The sequence below is a fragment of the Aythya ferina genome (genome assembly GCF_964211825.1).
Source record: "Aythya ferina genome assembly, chromosome: 2".
NCBI classification, from domain to species: Eukaryota; Metazoa; Chordata; class Aves; order Anseriformes; family Anatidae; genus Aythya; species Aythya ferina.
In genome coordinates this window covers 29812799-29834653 of record NC_140297.1, presented here as the reverse complement: position 1 = coordinate 29834653, position 21855 = coordinate 29812799, and the positions used below count along the sequence as shown (strand labels likewise).

General features: G+C 37.2%; 1 protein-coding gene across 3 annotated transcripts in view; it reads right to left on the bottom strand.

Moving 5' to 3' along the window:
• LOC311431110 (uncharacterized protein) overlaps positions 1 to 21855 on the bottom strand; it is a 396810-nt gene that overhangs the window by 122869 nt on the left and 252086 nt on the right. Inside the window, exons 6-7 of one of the 3 annotated variants that reach the window (XM_084508335.1) lie at positions 6801 to 6895; positions 6645 to 6720 (exon numbers count right to left, since the gene is read on the bottom strand). The exons of the other annotated variants lie outside the window; for them this stretch is intronic. Of the exons in view, the coding sequence (XP_084364461.1) occupies positions 6652 to 6720; positions 6801 to 6895 (164 nt within the window). The 3' untranslated portion in view covers positions 6645 to 6651. The remainder of the gene's footprint in view (positions 1 to 6644; positions 6721 to 6800; positions 6896 to 21855) is intronic. 3 annotated transcript variants of the gene reach the window in all.

Here is a 21855-nt window from a genome sequence, read left to right as displayed (position 1 = left end):
TCTGGAACTCCATCATCTCATGGTCGCTGCATCCCAAGCTGCCCCCAACCTTCACATCCCTAACAAGGCCATCTCTGTTGGTAAGAACGAGGTCCTGGAGCACCCCCCGCCTCATCAGCTCCTCCACCACCTGCATCAGAAAATTGTCCTCAACACATTGTAGGAACCATTTGGACTGCTTGTGCCTGCCGAGTTGTTTACCCAGCAGATGTCTGAGTAATTGAAGTCCCCCATGAGGACCAGCGCTCGTGATCGTGAGGCTACTAGCAGCTGCTCGTAGAAGGCCTCATCGACTTCCCCCTCCTGATCTGGAGACCTGTAATAGACCCCCACCACTGTGTCTCCCATACCAGCCCACCCCTTAATTCTTACCCACAAGCTCTCCCCTTGTCCTTCACCCTCCCCCAGCTGGAGCTGGGTACACTCTAATTGCTCCCTCACATAAAGGGCAACCCCCCTCCCCTCGCTTCCCCAGCCTGTCTTTCCTAAAGAGGACATAGACCTTCATGACTGTGTTCCAGTCATGCGAGCTGTCCCACCATGTCTCAGTGATCACACCGAGATTGTGGCCCCGCAACCGAACACAGATCTCAAGCTCATCCTGTTTATTTCCCATGCTCCTTGCATTGGTGTACAGGCACTTTAGGGAAGCAGCAGGTGCAGTTACCCCTGGGGGGATAAGATACTTACAAGAATACAAGAAGATACTGGACGGGGGATTGGGAATGCTACCTTCTCTGAGGAGCCCTCAGACAATACTAGGGGGAGCTCAGAAGTTTTTGCCTGTCTTCAACAGTGACAGTAGTGACGACTTCCCCCAGCCCTTCTCTGTCACCTTTAGCTCTCCTCCCTTCCCCCATCAAACCTAGTTTAAAGCCCTGGTAATCAGCCCAGAGAGCTTGCTCCCCAACACACTTGCGCTCCACTTGCTCAGTTGGTGTCTGTTCGTAGCCCACATACCCAGCCTCTCAAAGGATGGCCCAAGATCAAAATACCCAAATCCCTGGTCCAGACACTACCCCCTCAGCCAGTCATTTACCTGTCCTGTTCTGCTCCTATCTGCATCCCAGTCACCCAGCAGGAGGACAGAGGAGAATACTACCTGCACCCCTGATCACCTTAACAACCTCCCCAGGGATGCAAAGTCCTTTTCAATATTCTTAATTTTTCTAATAGCAGCTTCCCGGGATCCAACCTGAATGACTATGAGAGGATAGTAGTCCTCTGGTTTAATGAGTTGTGGCAGAGCCTTCCTAACGTCTCTGACACATGCCTCAGGAAGACAGCACACTTCTCTGGCTAGGTTATTTGGGCAGCAGATAGGAGCCTCAGTGCCCCTCAGCAAGGAGTTCCCAGTCACCAGGACTCTCTGCTCTTTTATTGTGGCACAGGTTATAATGCGGTGCACCATCTGGCTCTGATCCTTATGTTTTGCACTTTCCCCAATCTTGACTCTCTTCTTGGGGTTGCTTCCTGGGTTCAGACTACTGTCCAGACCCTCAGCCTCTTTCACAACCTCCCTGAGAGCTTCCAATCTATTTCCCAGGGACACCGTGGGGGTAAGTGGCACCATGGATGTCGGGGGCAGACGTCTCTTTCTGCTCCGAGCTGAGACAAGGGTCCAGCCCCTTGCCTCTTGCAGACAGTCTAGCCCTCTGTTCTGCATGTGTTCAACGGGGGCAGCCTCTACCCCTTGTCGGGGCATAGGAGAGGGCTGCTAAGCAACAGCAGGGGCAGGGAGACTCCTCCTATCTGTCACCCTCAGAGACTCCCTCAGGCTGCTGATTTCTCGTAGACCTCTGATGAGGTCCCTCCTCAGTCTTCTGTTCTCTAGACTGAACAAACCAAGTGACTTCAGCTGCTCCTCATATGTCTTGCCCTCCAGACCCTTCACCATCTTCACTGCCCTCCTATGGACTCTAACAGTTTTATATCTTTCTTATACTGTGGTGCCCAAAAATGCACACATCCCTTGACCAGCTAGCAATGCTGTGCCTGATGTACCCCAGGGTATGGTTGGCTCTCCTGTCCACCAAGGCACGCTACTGGCTAATGTTCAGCTTGCTGTTGACCAAAACCTTCAGATCCCTTTCTGTGGGGCTGATCTCTAGTACCTTGTTTCCCAGTCTGTAAGTACAGTCAGGGTTGCACCTTTCCAAGTCTAGAATCCAGCACTTGTTCTTGTTAAACTTCATATTGTTGGTGATCACCTAGTTCTCTAATTTCTCTAGATCTCTCTGCAAGGCCTCACCACCTTGAGAGTCAACAACTCCACCCAATTCAGTATCATCCACAGACTTGCACAAAAAACCTTCCAGTCCTACATCCAAATCGTTTATGAAAACACTGAAGAGGACTGGTCCTAAAATGTAACTCTGGGAAAGAGATCATCATCCCAACGTAACCCCATTTACAAGAACCCTCTAGGCCTAACCCATCTTATTATGCCTTTATCTAACTGTATTATTATGCTTTTATTTAACTGCATTCTGGTCATTTTGCCCAGAAAAATATCTTGAGAGACAGTATTGAAAGCTTTACTGAAATCCAGAAAGATTACATCAACTGCCTTCCTATATAGTGGTAATACACTATTGGTGGATGCTTTCCAGTTTTATCATATTAACATCCTTCACCATACCTGTTCAAGAAACATAAGCTGGAATAAACACATGCTACTTAATAAAATAGGAATACGACAAATTAACTATAGCTATAATAATAATAATAAATAATAATCTGTCTTGTATTCCTTTTACTGGGAGTCAAAAGTAAGTGCTGTCCAAACTTTGGATTTTTTCCACTCTGTTCCTTTTGGTCTCTATTTGTGATAAAACACTAAAAATGCTTTATCTGACAAGTGCAGTGTCAAGTGATCATTTGCCTCCCCTCTTATTCCCAAAACACAGGACAGTTTCTCAAATCTGTTGGGGAAAGTAACACTGAAGGTACACAACAGATATCCGTGATGACAGAGGGGGTATTTGGACTTCCTCAGCTGCAGCAAAAATTATTCTGTATATCACATACGCTTTTTGCCATACTGCCTGTATCCACTCTCCCTTGACTGATTTCACTCATATTCTAGTTAAAGGCATATATCATACTTGACACAGCAAAAACAATTAATTAATTGGTATTCCCTTTGTCTCAGTTTTGATATCTGGTGCCATAGATTTGACTTGTGCCCCCACCTCTGCTTATCTGTCCTCCAAAGATACTCCCAGTAGTTTAAAATTCAATCCATCTTGAATTATTCATGCTCATTGCCTTGGTGACTACTATATACTTCATTGGTCTAATCACACAATGTTGTCTTAGAGCTGCAGGAAAAGGAGGTCAGACTAGCACGCTACTCCATGTATTCACCAGTCTTTACAGAACAGAGAGAACACACACCTTAGGAGAGTACAACAGGCACTTCTGTTTGCACCAGACAGCAGGATGAGGTGTTACCCCACCTCTATTCTCCTTTTCCCTCTCCTGAAGGATGATTTCTTGGCTTGCTGCTGTCATCAAGAAAATGAAGCTCTTCAGTGCCCAAAAAGGGCCATTTTGGCCCAAAAGGTATTGCACAGACAGCCTATCGTGCCAAACAGCTTTACAGCAAAAAGGAACAAATATATTCACTTGAGAGATTGAGTACAGGCAGCAGCACTGCAAATATCTTCCTTATCACTTGTCCATTTGCCACAACTCTAGACTAAAGAAACCATCTCTAGGGTTCAAAGAATAGCTCCAACTCCCACCACACTAATTCTCTCATGAGATTAGAGTAATAGGTTACTATATAGTTATTTAATTAAGCAGGCACCTTTAGGGACTAAATAAATATGTAAATAAATCTTTCAGTTAGCCCAAATACAAGAAGTCTAAGGTATACAAGGCACTTTATGGTATTGCAGCCTTTTCTCCTCCAATGAGGATACTATTGTAGCAGATTTACAAGTCACTCCAAAATGAAATTTGTAACAGAAATGAAGATAACTTTACCCACTGCTATAAAAAGCTCCAATCTTATAAAAAAGAGTGTTTAAACCTTCAAGGTTCATTTAATTCCAGTATAATCTTGCTTCCAGTAAAAAAATAAAATAAAAATAAAATATTTCATCTTTTCTTCCAAATCCCTATCTTTTTTTTTTTTTTTCTTACTTTTTCCTTCCACAACACTGTCTTTAGGTGCTTCTGTCTAATTAAAGAAGAACTATTGAAAATTTAAACCCTTCAGGCAGTGAAGAGTCACCTCCTGATTTCTGTTATACATGTATTTCATCCATGTATTCCAAACCCAGAAGAACGAAACATCTCATGACAGAAAATAAACAATATATTAAATAATCACCACCCAGCTGCACTCTCTGCCAAGATGGACAATGGCTGAAAGAAAAGTTTATTAGCGTGTAACAGGGTTGGATAATGTGGGACATTTATTTATTTATATGGGTTTGAAGAACCCATTAATTAGATGACAACTCAATTTTATTCACTCCTTTATTTGATTTAGATAACCTAGAGGCACATCTGTTCCATATCAACTACAGAGGCCACCTCCAGCTTAGCAGTCTAATCATTTTGACTATTATTTCTGTTCTGTAATTCCAGAGTCACAGAATAGATTATACCAACTCTTTAGATAAAATCCCTATTTAACACAATGCAAAGTGTTAACATAAATTTATGTTAATAGTACATGTGGAGAAATCATACTAATATTACTTGAAATAAAGTATAATTAGTCTGAACACAGACTCCAGACTTTCTGCTGAAAAATGAAAAAATAGACATGATCAAAGTTCCAGGTCTGCTTCTTCACTTCAAGCATATTATATTTTTAGAAATTGCAAATGAAATAAGAGATTTTAGCTCTTTAGATTCATATACAAGTTGACTATAGTAAATCAAATAAGATATTGATCCAACTCTTCAAGTTCAATATTAATGTCACCAGTTGGGATGATTAATTTTGATGAATTTCTCAATATTGTGTGAAAAATGTAATGCTTGCATACCACTGTTAACATATCTTGTTTAAGAATTGGAACCTGTCAAAAATAATATTTAAGCATTTGATATGAAGAATTTAAGGACAAAAAAAAAAAAGTGATAAGAAGTATAAAAATTTTGCTATATTTCTCCTGTATCTTTAAAGGAAAATAAGAAAAAATATGGAATATCAACAAGTCACTTTTTGGTATATCTCATAGCATAGATGATACATTTAGAACTTTGAATAACACATCTTTAAAGAATTTGAATGACCCTATGTTCATTTCAGTTTCTTTTCTCCTTTTAGTAAAGGACATTTGTTCTCAGTATAAACACAACAATCTCATTGTCATTATAGGCAAGCAACAATTACATAGGCAAGAAACACCATCTGATTGAAATCTAAAAATGCCATGGAGGCCATATTACTCCCTACAATGAAGGCAACTGTCTCTCATATTCTAAGCCTTCCTATTTCTGTCGACTCCTGAATTCTTGTATTTCAGCAAAATGTACACATCCATCTTATTTTCTGTCTGAGTCATGCTTTCTAATTCTAAAACTGAACACTGCAGAAATCAATATCAGTCTATTAGAGGCTGAATATAAAATTACTTAGAAACTGTCATGGAAATAAACATCATCTTTTAGGTAGCTGTTAGCCAGTGAAAAACATTGCATACACAATATTCCTCCTCTCATTTCAGCACTGCAGATACTTTCTGCGACACCTTTTGATTCTTGAAATGTGAGAGATTCATTTGGATTCATATTCTCTTTCAGTCAACAGAAATATGAGAATTTGCTGCAGTAATACTTTGATTGCTAATCTTAGAAGCATTCACAAGGAATAAATGTGATATCAGATGCCCCAATATACTGTTTTGCCAATAAAAAATAAAAAACTTAGAACACCTATTGTCATTTATGACAAATTCAGATGAGAAGAATCTGCAGGCAGACCTAATCTAATTGTTTTTCTCAGTGGTTTCTACTCTCAAGAAGTTTATTTAAATCAAAGTAGGGTATCTCAATACAGGAGACTTCATCAGCCTTTTAACATAGGCAAAACGCATAATGCAATGCTGAAAAATTTTAAACACATGTGTTTACACAGCACATGGGTAAGATACGTAATTTGCATGTACACCACCACCCAGAATTATTGTTATTGTTACTGTTATATTCTTAGTGTGGAAAAAAATGAAAATATATATATCAACATAGTTATCTGAATTCATGTTTCTGAGATTTAGATTATGAAGGAGAGAAAAATCAATCCAGTAATTTGTGGATATGTCACAAATAGAATATTAAAGCTGCATCTCTGAACATTCCGAACAATGAGACAGAAGTTTAGATATTAAGATATCACTTGTTTTAATAGAAAAGACAGGTTCCTGAAGGGCCTGCTTGGAAATAAAATCCTAACTTACTTGCTTTATACTTAGTGATTGAAGAACTCACCTTTCTTCATTTCCTGCAAGGATAGCCTAGTGTTCAGATTTATCAATAATTTTGTAATGGATTTCACAGACAGATTTTCATCCTCATTGAAACTAAAACAGTTCTTAGAGGCTCAGTGATACTTGTATTTCCCTGTTTTTCAGATATGAGGATGGATCAAGGCCACTGAAGTTGCAAGTCTTTTCCCATACCTGCCAGTTAAAGAATCTCCTCAAACACAGTGCTGTCATCCTTGCTTTCAGGTTGCCCACCTGTCTTCAGAGGGGCCTGTTTTGTGAGATAACCTCTTCATTACTCCAACAGTACTCCAACAATGAAGAGATAACCTCTTCATTACTCCAACTCACATTTTCTCCAGCTTTTATTGCAGAGCATGATGCCATATGGTATGGAATATCCATTTGGTCAACTGGGGCCAGCTGTGTCCCCTCCCAGCTCCTCACTGGCAAGGTACAAGAAGCAGAAAAGTCTTCAGCTCAGTGTAAGCACAGCTCTAAAACAACTAAAAAGTCAGTGTATTATCAGTATTGTTTTTATTAGGTATTCAAAACATAGCATGACATGAGCCTCTATAAAGAAAATAAACTTTATCCCAGACAAAACTGGGACACTGTGTTCATTCAAATATTGTAACTATTTCTTTGGACTGTAAATTGACAGTGGGATTTTGGTGCAGTTTTGTATAATATCATAATATCATCTTTTTCTTCCCCAGCTTAAGCAAAATTTCTATTTGAAATAATTAAATGGAATTGAATTTGATAAAAACATAAAATGCTCATTACAAATAATTTTTCACATTATTTACATAAAGTAACTGTGACTACACAGTATATATTAAATAGATAGAAATAAATACATGAATAAAGAGGCAGAAATTTATCTTTTGCTTCTTAGTTAGAGAATAAAGCTAGTCAGTTAAAAGTATGTTATTCCTTAGTAAAATTAAATAACTATGAACACTTGTCCCACTGAATGCCTCTTAAGAACTGTGGCTATTACAATGCAAAATGCTGGCTGCTGCAACATCATTCTGACAGTATTAATGCTCTTCCAGTAGAAAATCAACAGTCAGGTATTTTCAAACCCCATTAAAACTGTGCAGTGTGTATTTTGCAACAGAACACGGCTACACATGATTAAACTTTCATGAGTGAATCAGAGGGCATATAACTGTTAAGAGACATGTATTTTTAAAGACATTACAGGTTTGTAGCGAATTACAGCTCAGGTTTGTAAATTGAAGAAGCAGTCTGTTGCTCTAGCCATGATGCTCAGAATGGTAATATCTTTGAAGGGCAAAAGTCAGTGAATATTGAGTAGCGAAATGATCCTGATGTGGAGATAGGTCTCTTAGGATACATGGTGAAAAAAAAATAAGTTTTTAAAATGTCAGCATACTTCCTCAATAAGCAACTAGGAATACTATATCTTAAGTCAATTAAATCCTGCTTCCAGCTGACCATAAAGTGGAATAAGAATGGTTGGAAGACAAGAGAGTTGCAATCAGTGCCATCTGTAAATCTTCAAAGTATGTTTGTACCAAAATATTTTATGTAACTCTTTCCCCCTTCTCACATTCACACCAGTACAACCATACTCGTCTTCCTGTTATTTTCAGTTCATCAGCATGCTTATCACAATTACTGATGTAAATTGTTGTATTTTTTAAAATGCTTTGAATTAAATGCCTTCATGTCCACATGTTGTTAAAAAACACAAGAACTAATAATGAAAACACAAAGAGAACACTTCTGAAGAGAACACTTCTCTGAATTGTCCTAGAAAGACACAGGTGTGTAACATCACAATCTCATTTTGAAACTAGGTGATCAGTTAGCTTAAAAAAGTAAATAATAATAATAATAATAATAAAGTAAACAGTAAAAAAAAATAATCTCGGTGAGATAGTAATAGTAATTTCTATACCTAAAATCAGCTGTGAACAGATGGAGAATGATGAATTTTACTCTCTATTAAAGTATGTCTATAAGAGGTTCCTGAAAGGTCAAGAATTCTTTGGTAGGGGCTATCATCTTTTGCTCACTTCCATAGGATGGTAAAAACAGCAGAAGTCTTGTTACAAACTGTATGGCTTATAATGAAGCAAAACAACACCTGAGTTGCAGAGACTTAGTGACTGAATTAGATAGTGTTGTGCTGTTGTTTGGACGTAAACAGTCATACTGTCAAGTAGGAAAAATAAGTAATAAATAAATAAATACGGTGGCCAAGTCTATCAGCTCTTCCAGTTTAATCTTTTCCCTGTTGAAATCTTTATGGAGCATAGTATGCTTCACATGAAAAATGTATTTCTTAGTGAAAATAAGGCAATCGAAATCCAAACCAAAACCAGACCAAAACAAACAAACAACACCCCTCCACACACCCACGCTGCTTTTCCTGGCTGTTGCTACAGCTATGCTTACAAAAAATATATGACAGTGCTTAGGATGTATCCTTGGGGTATGATTGCTGGGTAGACAGAAGTATTCTACAGCCACCTAGGAAGCTGAATATACTCATTGCTCCCACTGAGAACTAAATTATTTTTTACTGTTGAAGAGTTACTGTTCAACACTACTACACACAATCACCTGAGAAAATGCAGGGAGAGCAGCAGCAGCATGCAGCTAAGATGGCCCTTTTAGTAAGCATCATTGTCTTAGATCTGCTTTACTTTGTCGTGAAACCACACACCAATCCATAGAAAAACATCTCGCACTCTGAGACAGCCTTCTGTAATCTTAGGAAATATAAATAGGATGGTTCTGCAGCTGTTTGAAACTGCTGATGCTTCATTAAAATCATGCAATTATTCTATTTTTTGTTTGTGCCTCTTTAGTAAGCTGTCTCAAAGTACTTTAGGAGTCAAACCTGTAAATGTTTCCTATTGTAAAATAAACAGCACCCAGTATGACACAAGTGACATTTTGTGAGACTCCAGGAGGTAGTAAAATAACACTGGCACACAACTCCTTCTTCCTGTCTAAATGTCATCATACTGTTTGATATAGTAACAGAAATCACTCAGCCAGTTATACAGCACAGCAGGACACTCTAAGAATGATTTTAAACAATTTTAGAAAAAAATGTGTCACACATAAAATAAAAACAAACAAAAAAAATAAAAAAGCAAAACCATCTCAAATAGTTCCTAATAGTTTACTTACTCAGCAATTCCTTTGCCAAGATTATTGTCTATGTACACAATAAACTTGATCGCATGCTGCAATAGTCTTGCTTATTGGTTCAAGGATATGATCTCGTTACGTATTTATTTTGGTATTCATCAGGGTTTTTTGTCTGCATATCATAGAGATTCCAAACCATTGAAATAATATAATGTATGTAATTGTAATGAAGATTACAATTCTTATGTATAAGATCATACTAAAGTTACTGCCTTTAACCTGAGTTAGAGCAGCACAAAAAGACATGAAAGCATCTAGCTAAGCATCCATGTAGTGCTTTAGTCTTCAATGAATTTTAAGAGTTCTGTTCATTTCTTTGTCAGGTAAATCAAAAGTATTAGATGACACAAAACTGGAATGTCTGGCTGATACAACAGAGGATTGTGCTGCCATACAGAGGGACCCAAACAGGCTGTCATAGAGCTGCATTTGCTGTCCCATACCTGTCTTAGAAGATATAATTTTTTCATTTTTCATTTGAAGATATAATATTCTATTATTCTTATTCTATGTCTCTTTGATAATACATTAACTACAACTGCATATCATGAGCTGGTATGCCTGTGCAGCTCTCAAAATACAGTACTGAGATATAGATATATAAATAAAGTGAGATATAAAATACAGAGATATAAAATACAGTGCTGTCTTCTAGTGATGTCTTCTACTTTCATTAAAAGTGCTCTTTCAAGAAGAGAGTAATACAAAGCTCCTTCTTGTTGGTCCTCTTCTCCAATAGAACCTATTAACATATGAAAATCATGAAGCTAAGTCTAACGAACTGAAGGCAGGAACTGAGAATAAATCGTTAGTGCACACTTTAAGCCTGTTGTATAAATCTATCAGATCTAAAATGAACTAAGAATATTTTCTGCTATGACAGCCACACTTGAACTTCACATAATTTAGATTCTTTCCAAATTCTTTCCAAATTTATTAACCTGAGTAATGTCAACTTTACTTTCCTAAACTTCCACTGCTATATACATATTAGAGTGATGTCAGGCCTTTTGTGTGTATTTTTTTTTTTTTTCTAGTGATGCTGATTTTGCACCACTTGTATTTCTCTTTTGGCCTGAACATTCCAGGAAAAGGCTGTCCACAGGAGAATCTTTCATTTACATGAGCTCAGATAACTCACTTTTTATGCTGAGGAGGGTACTTTTCAAGGCTACTTTAAATATCATATCGTCTTAATGCTAAGTTTTAAAGGTAACTTTTGCTAAAATGCTTTCAGCTCCACTAATTTTACTGTAGAGGCATCACTGTCTTTTCCTCTAAATGATGTGAAGAACTGTCACCTGAAAAACAGACTAGCTGTGCCACTGTAACACTTGTTACTGTGTAACTAATTCAGGGAAAAAAAAAAAAAAGAAAAAAAAAAAAAAAAAAAAAAGCTGTGATTTATGATTGCTTTCACAATAATCATAAAAGCTCAGACAAAATATAGCAAACATCAGGAGCACAGATTATTGTCTGTATGCTCTGTAATTATTACAATACAGATTTCCTTTAACAAAAGAAAAAATTCATACAAATCAGAAAGTATTGCCCTCACATTACTTGTTTTACAGGATTTTCACTTCTCTTTCCATGAGTTTAAGAAGTTGATGGTAGATGGTAACAAAAAGAGCAGAACCACTATAGTTATATACACCTGCTGAAAAATTTCCCTTGCTGAGAACAATTACGTATCAACTTAAAAAAAAAAAAAAAAAGTAGTTGAGATTTCTGCCTTTTATAGCCTCTTTTATTATAATTGTACAGTCACATTCTACCTGTTTCCAAGGATGTATTTGCTTTAGCAATCTTCCTTTACACAGAATATGCAAGAAATCCTTTATATTATTGTTCTATACATAATTATGGTGCACTGCTAAATTGTCAGGCTGTAATTCCTTCTATCTCCTGAATAACAATTCTTGTGTTCATAACAAGGGAAACACTGAAATTTCCTTTGCTACAAATTCCTTTGATAACTGATCCTCAAAATCACCACTGAGGCAAAACAATAAAATATTGCTATAAGCTTTTTATTTATAAGTGCAGAGATGGGGAAAAGTATACGACCTACATGTAAAACAATACTGTTGGCTTCCTGAACTTCTGTTACTCTATGCAATTTGTAAGTGATAAAATAAGGATAGGAAAAAATTTTCAATGTGCAAAGATCTAAGTGGAGATGTAAACAGAGATGACAGAGTCAAGAACGTTAAAATAGCATTTTGTAAGCATTATCACAGAATCACAGAATTGCCTAGGTTGGAAGAGACCTCAAGATCATCAAGTCCAACCTCTGACCTAACACTAACAAGTCCTCCACTAAACCATATCCCTAAGTTCAACATCTAAACATCTTTTAAAGACCTTCAGGGATGGTGACTCCACCACTTCCCTGGGCAGCCCATTCCAATGCCTCACAACCCCCTCAGTAAAGAAGTCCTTCCTAATATCCAACCTAAAACTCCCCTGGCGCAACTTAAGCCCATTCCCCCTCGTCCTGTCACCAGGCACGTGGGACAATAGACCAACCCCCACCTCGCTACAGCCTCCTTTAATGGACTTATAAAGAGTGATATGGTCGTCCCTAAGCCTCCTCTTCTCCAGGCTGAACAAGACCAGCTCCCTCAGCCACTCCTCCTAGGACTTGTTCTCCAGACCCCTCACCAGCTTCATTGCCTTTCTCTGGACTCGCTCAAGCACCTCCATGTCCTTCTTGTAGCAAGGGGCCCAAAACTGAACACACTACTCAAGGTGCGGCCTCACCAGAGACGAGTACAGGGGGACAATCACTTCCCTAGACCTGCTGGCCACACTGCTTCTTATGCAAGCCAGGATGCTGTTGGCCTTCTTGCCCACCTGAGCACACTGCTGGTTCATATTCAGCTGACTATCCACCAATACTCCCAGGTCCTTCTCTGCCTGGCAGCTTTCCAACCACTCATCTCCCAGCCTGTATCTCTGCTTGGGGTTACTGTGCCCCAGGTGCAGGACCCAGCACTTAGTCTTGTTGAACTTCATACAGTTGACCTCAGCCCATTGGTCCAGCCTATCCAGGTCTTCCTGAAGAGCCTTCCTGCCCTCGAGCAGATTGACACACGCACCTAACTTGTTGTCATCTGTGAACTTACTGAGGTTGCACTTGATCCCCTCATCCAGATCATTGATAAAGATATTAAAGAGGACCAGCCCCAGTACCGAGCCCTGGGGAATGCCACTAATGACCAGCCTCCAGCTGGATTTGACTCCATTCACCACGACTCTTTGGGCCCAGCTATCCAGCCAGTTTTTAACCCAATGAAGCGTATGCCAGTCCAAGCCAAATTACTTTTTATAAACATGTACTTTTATCTCACAATAATATAAACATTATATGTTTATGTATGCTATAGCCTCAGGTTTGCAGTGTGAAGATGGTCATGGGGTTAAATAATTTTTCATATAAAATCCTTAGCAATATATGGCTACCCACAGAATTGCTCCTGAATTCTCAGTTATTTGGCAGTTTGCTAAATGATGTGGTTTGCACCAGAGACATAATTCAAAGACAGGAAGTTGTTCATTGTGTTTTAAGAGTCAGAAAAAGAATATATAACAGATAAAATTCATCACTCTGGTTGTCAGGGTGTGACAACATCTGGTGAGGTGTTAGTAAAAGAGCACACAGTGATGAGGAGCACACTATGATGAGGAGCTGGCATTAAGAAGTCTCATGTGCCTTTGACAACAATAATATGACTAAGCCTAACCTGGTAGATTTTGAACAGAAAATAAAAAAGTAAATAAAAGTGAGAAAATAGCTTATCAAAATACTTTTTTTCAGACTTTTAGATTTCCGTTTCAGTGCCCTGAAAACCCAGAGCCATTATCTGTGGCATGAACAATTGTATTGCAAAAAGAGAATACAGAATGTTCCAAAACTCACTTTCAGTAACACCTCTACAACATCAATAACTGCAGTCATTTAAGCGATTAGAGTATATGCTTTGGAACAGCTAAATTTTTTAATGCAGGTTAAATCCCATAATTAGACATGCAAATTCTCTTAAATCTGCAATTCTCTAAATGATGCAAATCTTTAGATAAAAACTGAACCCACCACGATCAGTGTTTCATAAGTAACTGTATTATTTTATGATAACTTCCATTTGAATTGTTAGAGCATTTATTAGCCTTCCTTTTTAATATCATTACTTTCTCTTGCTGCTTAAACAATGTAAATTTAGCCAGGTACTAATAGCTGGACTCCATTCTTTTATCACCAATAAGGTATTGCTTTCACTGCAGTTCATTAATTGCCAACATGAAAATGGTATCCTTTTAACTTGCAGAAAATAATTGCTTTTGAGAACCCCAAGCCAACTAGAATATGGTAGCCACATCTTCACAACACCCTCTTCCATAAACTAGCCTCAAGTCCATATTTAATTGGCCTCAAGTCCATATTTAATTATTAGCAGATGAAAGTCATATTTTGGAAACAGAGCTGTAGAAGCAATATTCAAAAATGTTAAATATCTTATGTTTAGGTTGTCAAAGAAGGGTCTCCATTGAAGTCATGATTGCCAAGGAGACCTATTTCAACAGAACACTTAAAAGCAAACTGTATAATTGTATTTTAATTATGAGAACAAAGGTGAATCCAACCTCGTTAACTTCAGCTTCAAGGTGAATGATCCATAGACTTCATCAGGAAAGGCAGCCAAATAACATAAATGGGGTCATTCATTTTATGGACACTGAAGGAATTCAGTATTATGTACTAAGCTTCTTACCTTAGGGAAATGCTAGTTTTGTTATGCTTGAATGTGCTGCTAGGCAGTCTTTACTGTATGTAAACCTTAAACCACATGACTTTTTTTGTATATATATATATATATATATATATTATATTTATATATAAAATTGATAGAAATATTTTTTTTCTGACAGATCTAAGCAAATGAATAGCTTATGGAATTTCATCTTAAATGGTTTTATTCAGTAAATATCAAAACATCAATGCAAATTTGAGAAACTCTTAAGAAAAGGAATGTAATGAAGTCAACTGATTTGTCAATTATTATTAATTCAATTAATTAAATAGGTTCATATGCGCACAAGTAGTCTAAATATCATCGGTTCAGCACAGTGCACAAAATATGGAGGAGCACAAGTGTACCTGTATAAGGCTACTACAGCAAGTAAGTACCAACAGCAAGTTAAATCAGTGTTGAATTTATCTTAAGTTAATTATTATTTTAATATTATTGTGAGATTTATATTTTTCTCATGCTAGTCTTTACAATAATATGTTGTAGTACTTGATTACATATCTCAGTATCTGATGTTTAAATACATTACTCATACAGAAATATTAGTGTTGTCTCCAAACTGGTTTGAGTTTCCATGTAAAACATACATTATTCTATCAATTGGTGTAAAAGTATAAAAATAAATTTAAAATAAAATAAAATAAAATAAAATAAAATAAAATAAAATAAAATAAAATAAAATAAAATAAAATAAAATAAAATAAAATAATCACAGTTGTATGTTAAAGAAATGTGGAGGTAATTATTTTATACATAAATAAAGATAAGAAGTCTTTATCTTTAAGGGGCTGAAATTCAGTTTTAAGAGGACGAAAGTGCTATATGAACCTTACAGAAGGTTTTTATTATTGATTAGCTAAAGCTTCATGTTTATCAAAGTAATAATAATGTATTTCTTTTTTCATCTTCCATCTGCCCACTCCCCATTATGAAGCTAATGTTAACTGCTACTTCTTGGTTTCTAAACTGATGCATTTTAGAGCTATGAACATTTATTGCTGAGAGCAATTATACAAGTTTATCAGCAAAACTGAATTACTGAAAAGAAATATGGTATACTGTATGCCTCACAGGAAAGACTACACAAAGAAATTCCTTTGACTATTGCTTTGCAAAGCACTCAGGTATACATTTTTTCTTAATTCTGTTCTCAACCCCCACTAACTTCAATAACATGAACACACTTGACTGCTTTACTTCACAATGTTAGGATTGCTTGAAATAAAGCATGTGTTTATAGGCCATACAGAAAATGAGTTATAGTTTACCTTAACATGTTAGATTGCAAATTATGGGAGTTCAGAAGAAGCTCAGTGAGCTGTGCAACTCAGAAAACAAGGCAGAAAGCAGTAACTTGGACAACTATTGCAATGTTCCAAGTCATGAATCCAAGCAATTAAAATACCTGCATGCTTTTTTGCATGGACTAAAATTTCCTGGGTAGCTGAAACTGTTCCTGCACGTGCTGCACAAACCGCCAATGTCTGAAAAGGTTGATAATGGTATTTTGCTTAAGCCTCACTGAATACCAGAACTAAAGAAAACTGAACTTTTTCAGAAGTACCATGAGAAGTCCTCCAAAGATTTCCAGTCATACTTAATGAAACTGCAGAAGGCTGTTCTCTGAGGCTGTTGTTTAAAAGGCCATTAGCATTGATGTAATAGGTTCTATAGGTGCCTGGAAGCAAACACAGCAGGTCAGGAGCTAAGTGGCGACTAGCTGGGGTTTTCAGAACTCCTTTGGAGTTAGGTGGAATTACAAGAATATATAATGGCAAATGTGTTCTCCATATGTAAATGTGAGTAGCAGTACTTCCTTACTTTTCACAGATATTAAAAACTGCAAAAAATAAGAGCTCTTGTTGATTCTTGTTCTCATCAAGCTGGTCTTGCAGCAGTATAATAAAAATTAAAAGAAAGGCAGAGAAGGCTGCCAATGCTAACATCCACAGGTAAACTCATATCTTCTTTATATTTTTTGATCCTTAAAATAGTAAGAATAGTATATGGTATTTGGGCTGCTCTCCAATAACCAGGCCATGTACGTATTCACATAGTGAAAATATGATTTGTGAGCAGATACACTGTCTTGCAGATTTAGGCAGTGGAAAAAGTTTTAATTTCAGTGTTAAGTAAATGATTCAGCATTTATTTTCCACTATATTTAGCAGAAGAATTTGCCATATTTTGAAAGCTAGATCCATTAATAAAAATATTAATTAAAAATGCACATAAAACCCATAGCAAGTTAAGTTTCTAAATGAACAGTCAAGAGAAGAACACTAATTGTATTTATCACTTTCACACAACTCAAATTTGCACATTTATATTGCTGTGAATCTATATACTTGCTTCTTTCTTTCTTCATCTAATAATCTATCCTCCAAAATCTCACTGCTGTTGTACTAAATCATATTCATTTCCAATATGGCTTACAAAACTTCCATGTCTATGATAACTAGAGCTGTTTACATGTACTTCCTTGAAACATTTCCACATGACCAATGGAAAACCTTAGTTCCTTTCTGTGCTTTATCCTGTGCAGAGAATTGAATTTAGCAGATACAGCTATTCTAACACTTAGATCTCTTTCTAAATAGATGGCTTATTAATATAAGGCCAGCTGGTTAAATATAATCAAAATATTTCAAATCTTCTCTGAGGAAAAGTTACAATCTCACATACGCCATACTTCCTGAAATAGTGAATACCCTACAATTAGAGCTATAGCAAGAACATTTAACTGCTTAATCCAAGAAATTCCTGCCAAGCTATCTTTCTCATTTATAATGGTCTTTGTTAATCTTTCATGCAATTACTATTCCCCACACAATGTGTGCTTTCAATTTTTACTCATCACTAGCCATAATTACATTACCACCAGGAAACAGTGAGTCTTCAAATTAAAAGCATGCACAGAATAAAATTGTAATCCACTCCAAATATTTTACTACTGTTTAGCAACTCTAAAAAGTCTAATAAAAGTCAATTGTTCATTGTTCTTGGTTACTGATGGATAGCTCCAATAACCCACTAAATATGCTGAATACCATGTTTATTATACCCTACTTCCCATGCTCGTGGTCCCTAGTTCACAAAGTGGTATTTACTTTTTGGCACAGCTTCACAGAGGAACTTAGTAGCTGTGGTTAAGTACACCTGTGATTTATATTCCTGGAAGTGCAACATCATCTGTAGCTTTCAATTGATGCCCTAAATAGTCTGCAGCAAGAGGCTGCAGAACAGGCTGCAAACTATTCATCCTGCTGAGGGAGTCGGCAGCAAGCTCTGTGGATGGTCTGACACCTTTCTGGCTGAATGAATCCTTAAGCTTTTTATGCAGTTACCCTGGCACAACCATTCAGCCTGGTAGGAAGTGATTTCTGGAAAGCAAGAGAGCTTGCATTATGTAAGAAAAAGAAATGAGCATGTGCATTTTCAGGTAGGTTTCCATATGTGCTTACTGCCAAAAAAGAGAATTATAGCCATTGTCTATGCATACTCCTATACTATGAACAAACTACCAAATCATCCCTTTCTTCCATTTCTTAGTGGAATAAATAGAGAATTATCTTAACTGTGAACTCCACAGACAGCTAGGCCAAGGGTTTCCTTAGTCTTTTGACTTCCTAGGCAAGTTCTAGGCCCACTATGTCTGTACATAGAGAGTACCTAATGCTGGATACAATAATGATGGTATTCTCTCTCCTCAGGCAAGATTTCTTCTAGCACTGAAATCTGCATTTGTTCCAGATTTCTAAGACTGCAGTGTTGCCATACTGAGAACTGTGATACACATGGGAACATAAAGGAATCTGATGGCAAAATTAGAGACCATTAGTCCAATCACAAAATAGAAACTTACATCTCCCCTGCATGTCATAATAGCTAAAACTGTGGAAATCTGTATGCTGTATGGCACTCTGGAAGGAAAAATTATGAAATCTGGAATACTTAGCCTATTTCAGTGGATGATTTTTTGGGTTTCTAGTACAATCATGAGTCCTTAATAGTTTCTAGAAATGCCCACATGTTATTTTATTGTTCTTAGATAATATGAAACAGTTGCAAACTTGGCATTTTTATTTAGACTTCAGTAAAATCTTGAGCCAAATGCATCACTGGTATACTTTCACTCCATTTAATTACACCAAGTCTGAAGCTGGCCTTTTGTAACTGTTTCTTGACAAGACTTTCTGCAGACTAAACTCGGCAGCAATATTTATAGTGATCACTGCAAATGCAGAATCAAAATTACGGTACTCAGTGAAAAGTTAGAGCCTTTAGTTGAGTAATCAAATCTCTTTGTTCCAAACATAACTGTTTGTCTGATTCATTTTGTTCTATTTAAAGACTAACTGAAGACTTGCAATATTGAGGACTCACTTCAATAAGCTGGCATTATAATTTCAATTAAGGAAGCAAAGAGTGATCTTATACTTCATCTGTAATATGTAGTGCTAGAAAATAATTTTATGTTATCATAAAATTTCATAAATCCAGTCCTTACATAGATTTTTCTTTTTATAAAAATATATCTTTCTATTGTTATCTAAAGCTTGATCCATTCTATTTATCTATAAAGATTGATGAAAAAAACAGCCACACACACACAAAAAAAAAATCCACACAAACCATATCTGACTGCCATAAAGGACCAACTACCAGCAATGGAAAATCTTAAAAGCTCCTATATTGCTGGTGGCCAATACTGACATCCAATTAGTCAAGCTTAAGCCATTGTAAAGAGGATGAAAGAAATAGGTCAGGCTACCCAAACAATAAGAAAAACATTAGGAAATGCACTTAGCCCACCTGTTTCCTTGGTCAGTCAACTCTATTAACCAGCTAATCAAAGGATTAAAAATAGCACAAGAAAGGAGTTTTAAACAGAAGTCTCTTCAGATCTTCCTCCTTCATATCAGAACACCCAGATCTGTACATTCAACCTGGACACTCATCCTTGTCTTTGGGATCCAGAAGAGAAAACAGTCTGTGTTTTTTTTTTTGTTGTTGTTTTTTGTTTGTTTGTTTGTTTGTTTTGTTTTTTTTTGTTCGTTTGTTTTGTTTTTTTACCTTTTACTCAAAAACTTTTAACCTTACAAAGCTACAGCCAATGTCAGTGAACCAGTCTTATTAGTTATGATCTATTAGCTGGGCATCAGCTATGGAATAAGCCAACCATACACTGTTAGACCTAGAATAACTTCATTTTTCTCTGATGCAAAAGAAAAAGGAAAATTGAGTAAGTGATGATAAAAACCCAGAACAGTCACTTGCTGTGAGAAAGAACTAGATATCCAGTGTAAACCCTTATCTTTAGTGATCCAGTGTAAAAGACAATGTCCTGGTTTCAGTTAGAACAGAATTAATTTTCTTCCTAGTAGCTGGTGGAATGCTGTGTTTTGGCTTAGGATGAGAAGAGTGCTGATAACACCCCGATGTTTTAATTGTTGCAGAGCAGTGCTTATACCAAGCCAAGGACACCTCAGACTTTTGCTCTGTCCTGCCAACAGGCAGGCTGGGGGTGCAGTAAGAGCTGGGAGGGGACAGACCCAGGACAAGTGACCCGAACTAGCCAAAGGGGTATTCCATACCATCTGATGTCATGCTGAACAATATATAGGGGTGGCTAGCCGGGGGGAGGCCGACGGACTGCTCGGGGTTAAGCTGGGCATCGGTCAGCGGGTGGTGAGCAATTGCATTGTGCATCACTTGTTTGTACATATTATTAGTAGTAGTACTATTATCATCATTGTATTATTATTATTATTATTATTATTATTATTATTATTATTATTATTATTATTATTTTCCTGTCTTATTAAACTGTCTTTATCTCAACTCACGGGCTTCACTTTCCATTTCTCTGCCCCGTCCCAGAGAGGGAGGGGGGAGGGTGAGCGAACGGCTGCATGGTGTTTAGCTGCCAGCCGGGTTAAACCACGACAGACAACCATAACACGGCAGTTATCTGAATTTGAAGAGCCTTGTATCAGGAGGGATTCAGGAAAAGATTTGTATACAGACTTCTTGTTTGTTTATTTTGTTTTGTTTTGTTTTTGCTGTAATGCTTCTTAGTATTTGGCCCACTTTAATGTCCTGAAAGCCAACCAGGAAGTAGTAATAGAGGCCTCTCCCAGAGTCAAAAATGTGACAAAATTGCCCCTCACCATATTTCTCTTGTGTGCCTAGTCTTACCAAGTGGCACCAATGCTCAATGCCATCCATTGGGAGTTAAAAAGAGCTAAAACCACAGCATTCTCAAAATATGTTTAAAATTCACCTTGTGTGAATGATGACAACGGCTAAATTAAATACTAATATTACTAATAATAATCTCTTAGATCTTGGAGAATTGTCTCTGCAATAACCTGCAAGCAAAGACTACAAAACAGTCTGAGCTGTAGCAGAAAAATTCCCCATTATTTATTTATTTATTTTGCTACCACTCCACCTGTCACACAGATTGCAACCACTTTGGAAAAGCTGTAAAAAGAATTAAACTGCTTAGGCAGGCTTTGTGTTCTAATTGTAGAATTAAAAATCTCTGTTTCACTGGTTAGACAGTGCTTTGAAATTGCAAGCACTCATCAGGTTTCAGCATAACAAAAGCTTTAAGGACACAGTAGTCATTCTAACACCATCTCCAATATCCTTCTCTTATTCCAGAAGGCAACAGTGGAAGGAAAGAGCATTTGTTTTTTTCATTAGTGGGGCATACAGCTGTTACAGCTGGAGTGACGTGAGGGCCAGCACTGCTTCTCAGCTATGTAACTTTAGACACCCTGAGGAGCAGTTACCTACTTTCTAGATGCTTGTTCTTTTTTTGTGGAAGAAGAAAAAAGACCATTCTATCGTTAGTCCCCATTATGCTTTATAAGTAAATGAGCCAAATTACACATTTGGTGACTGTATAAAAAGAGAGCAATGAGGTCAAGGAAATCAGCAGGAACAATATCAAAACATGACACAAACCTTCAGGCTAGCAGCCAATTATCTAAGGCCTGATCCTGATGATGCTGAGTTCAGTGGCTCTTCATTTTGGGTAGTCAAACACTCTCAGCTGGAGTCCCCTTGTTCAAGGTCATTAAGGATCAAACTCTTGCTTTCAGGAAAAGCCCTGATTGTAGGAGGCCACTGATCTCAGCATTTTGAAAGATGTGGCATTCTCTAAAGAAAAAAAAAATATAAAAAGAAAAAAAATATCTAAACTAGAATCTTTCCTCCAGAGCTCACCTAGGACTGAGATTATGGCTGTTGGAGGGTACTACAAAGATGAAAGAGATATCTAGTGTCTAGACTAGTTTGAGAGAGGTTTCTCCGTGGAGGTTCCTCAAAGACACTTCCCCCACACACAATGCAGGAAACATGAAAAATACAGCTATTTGTGT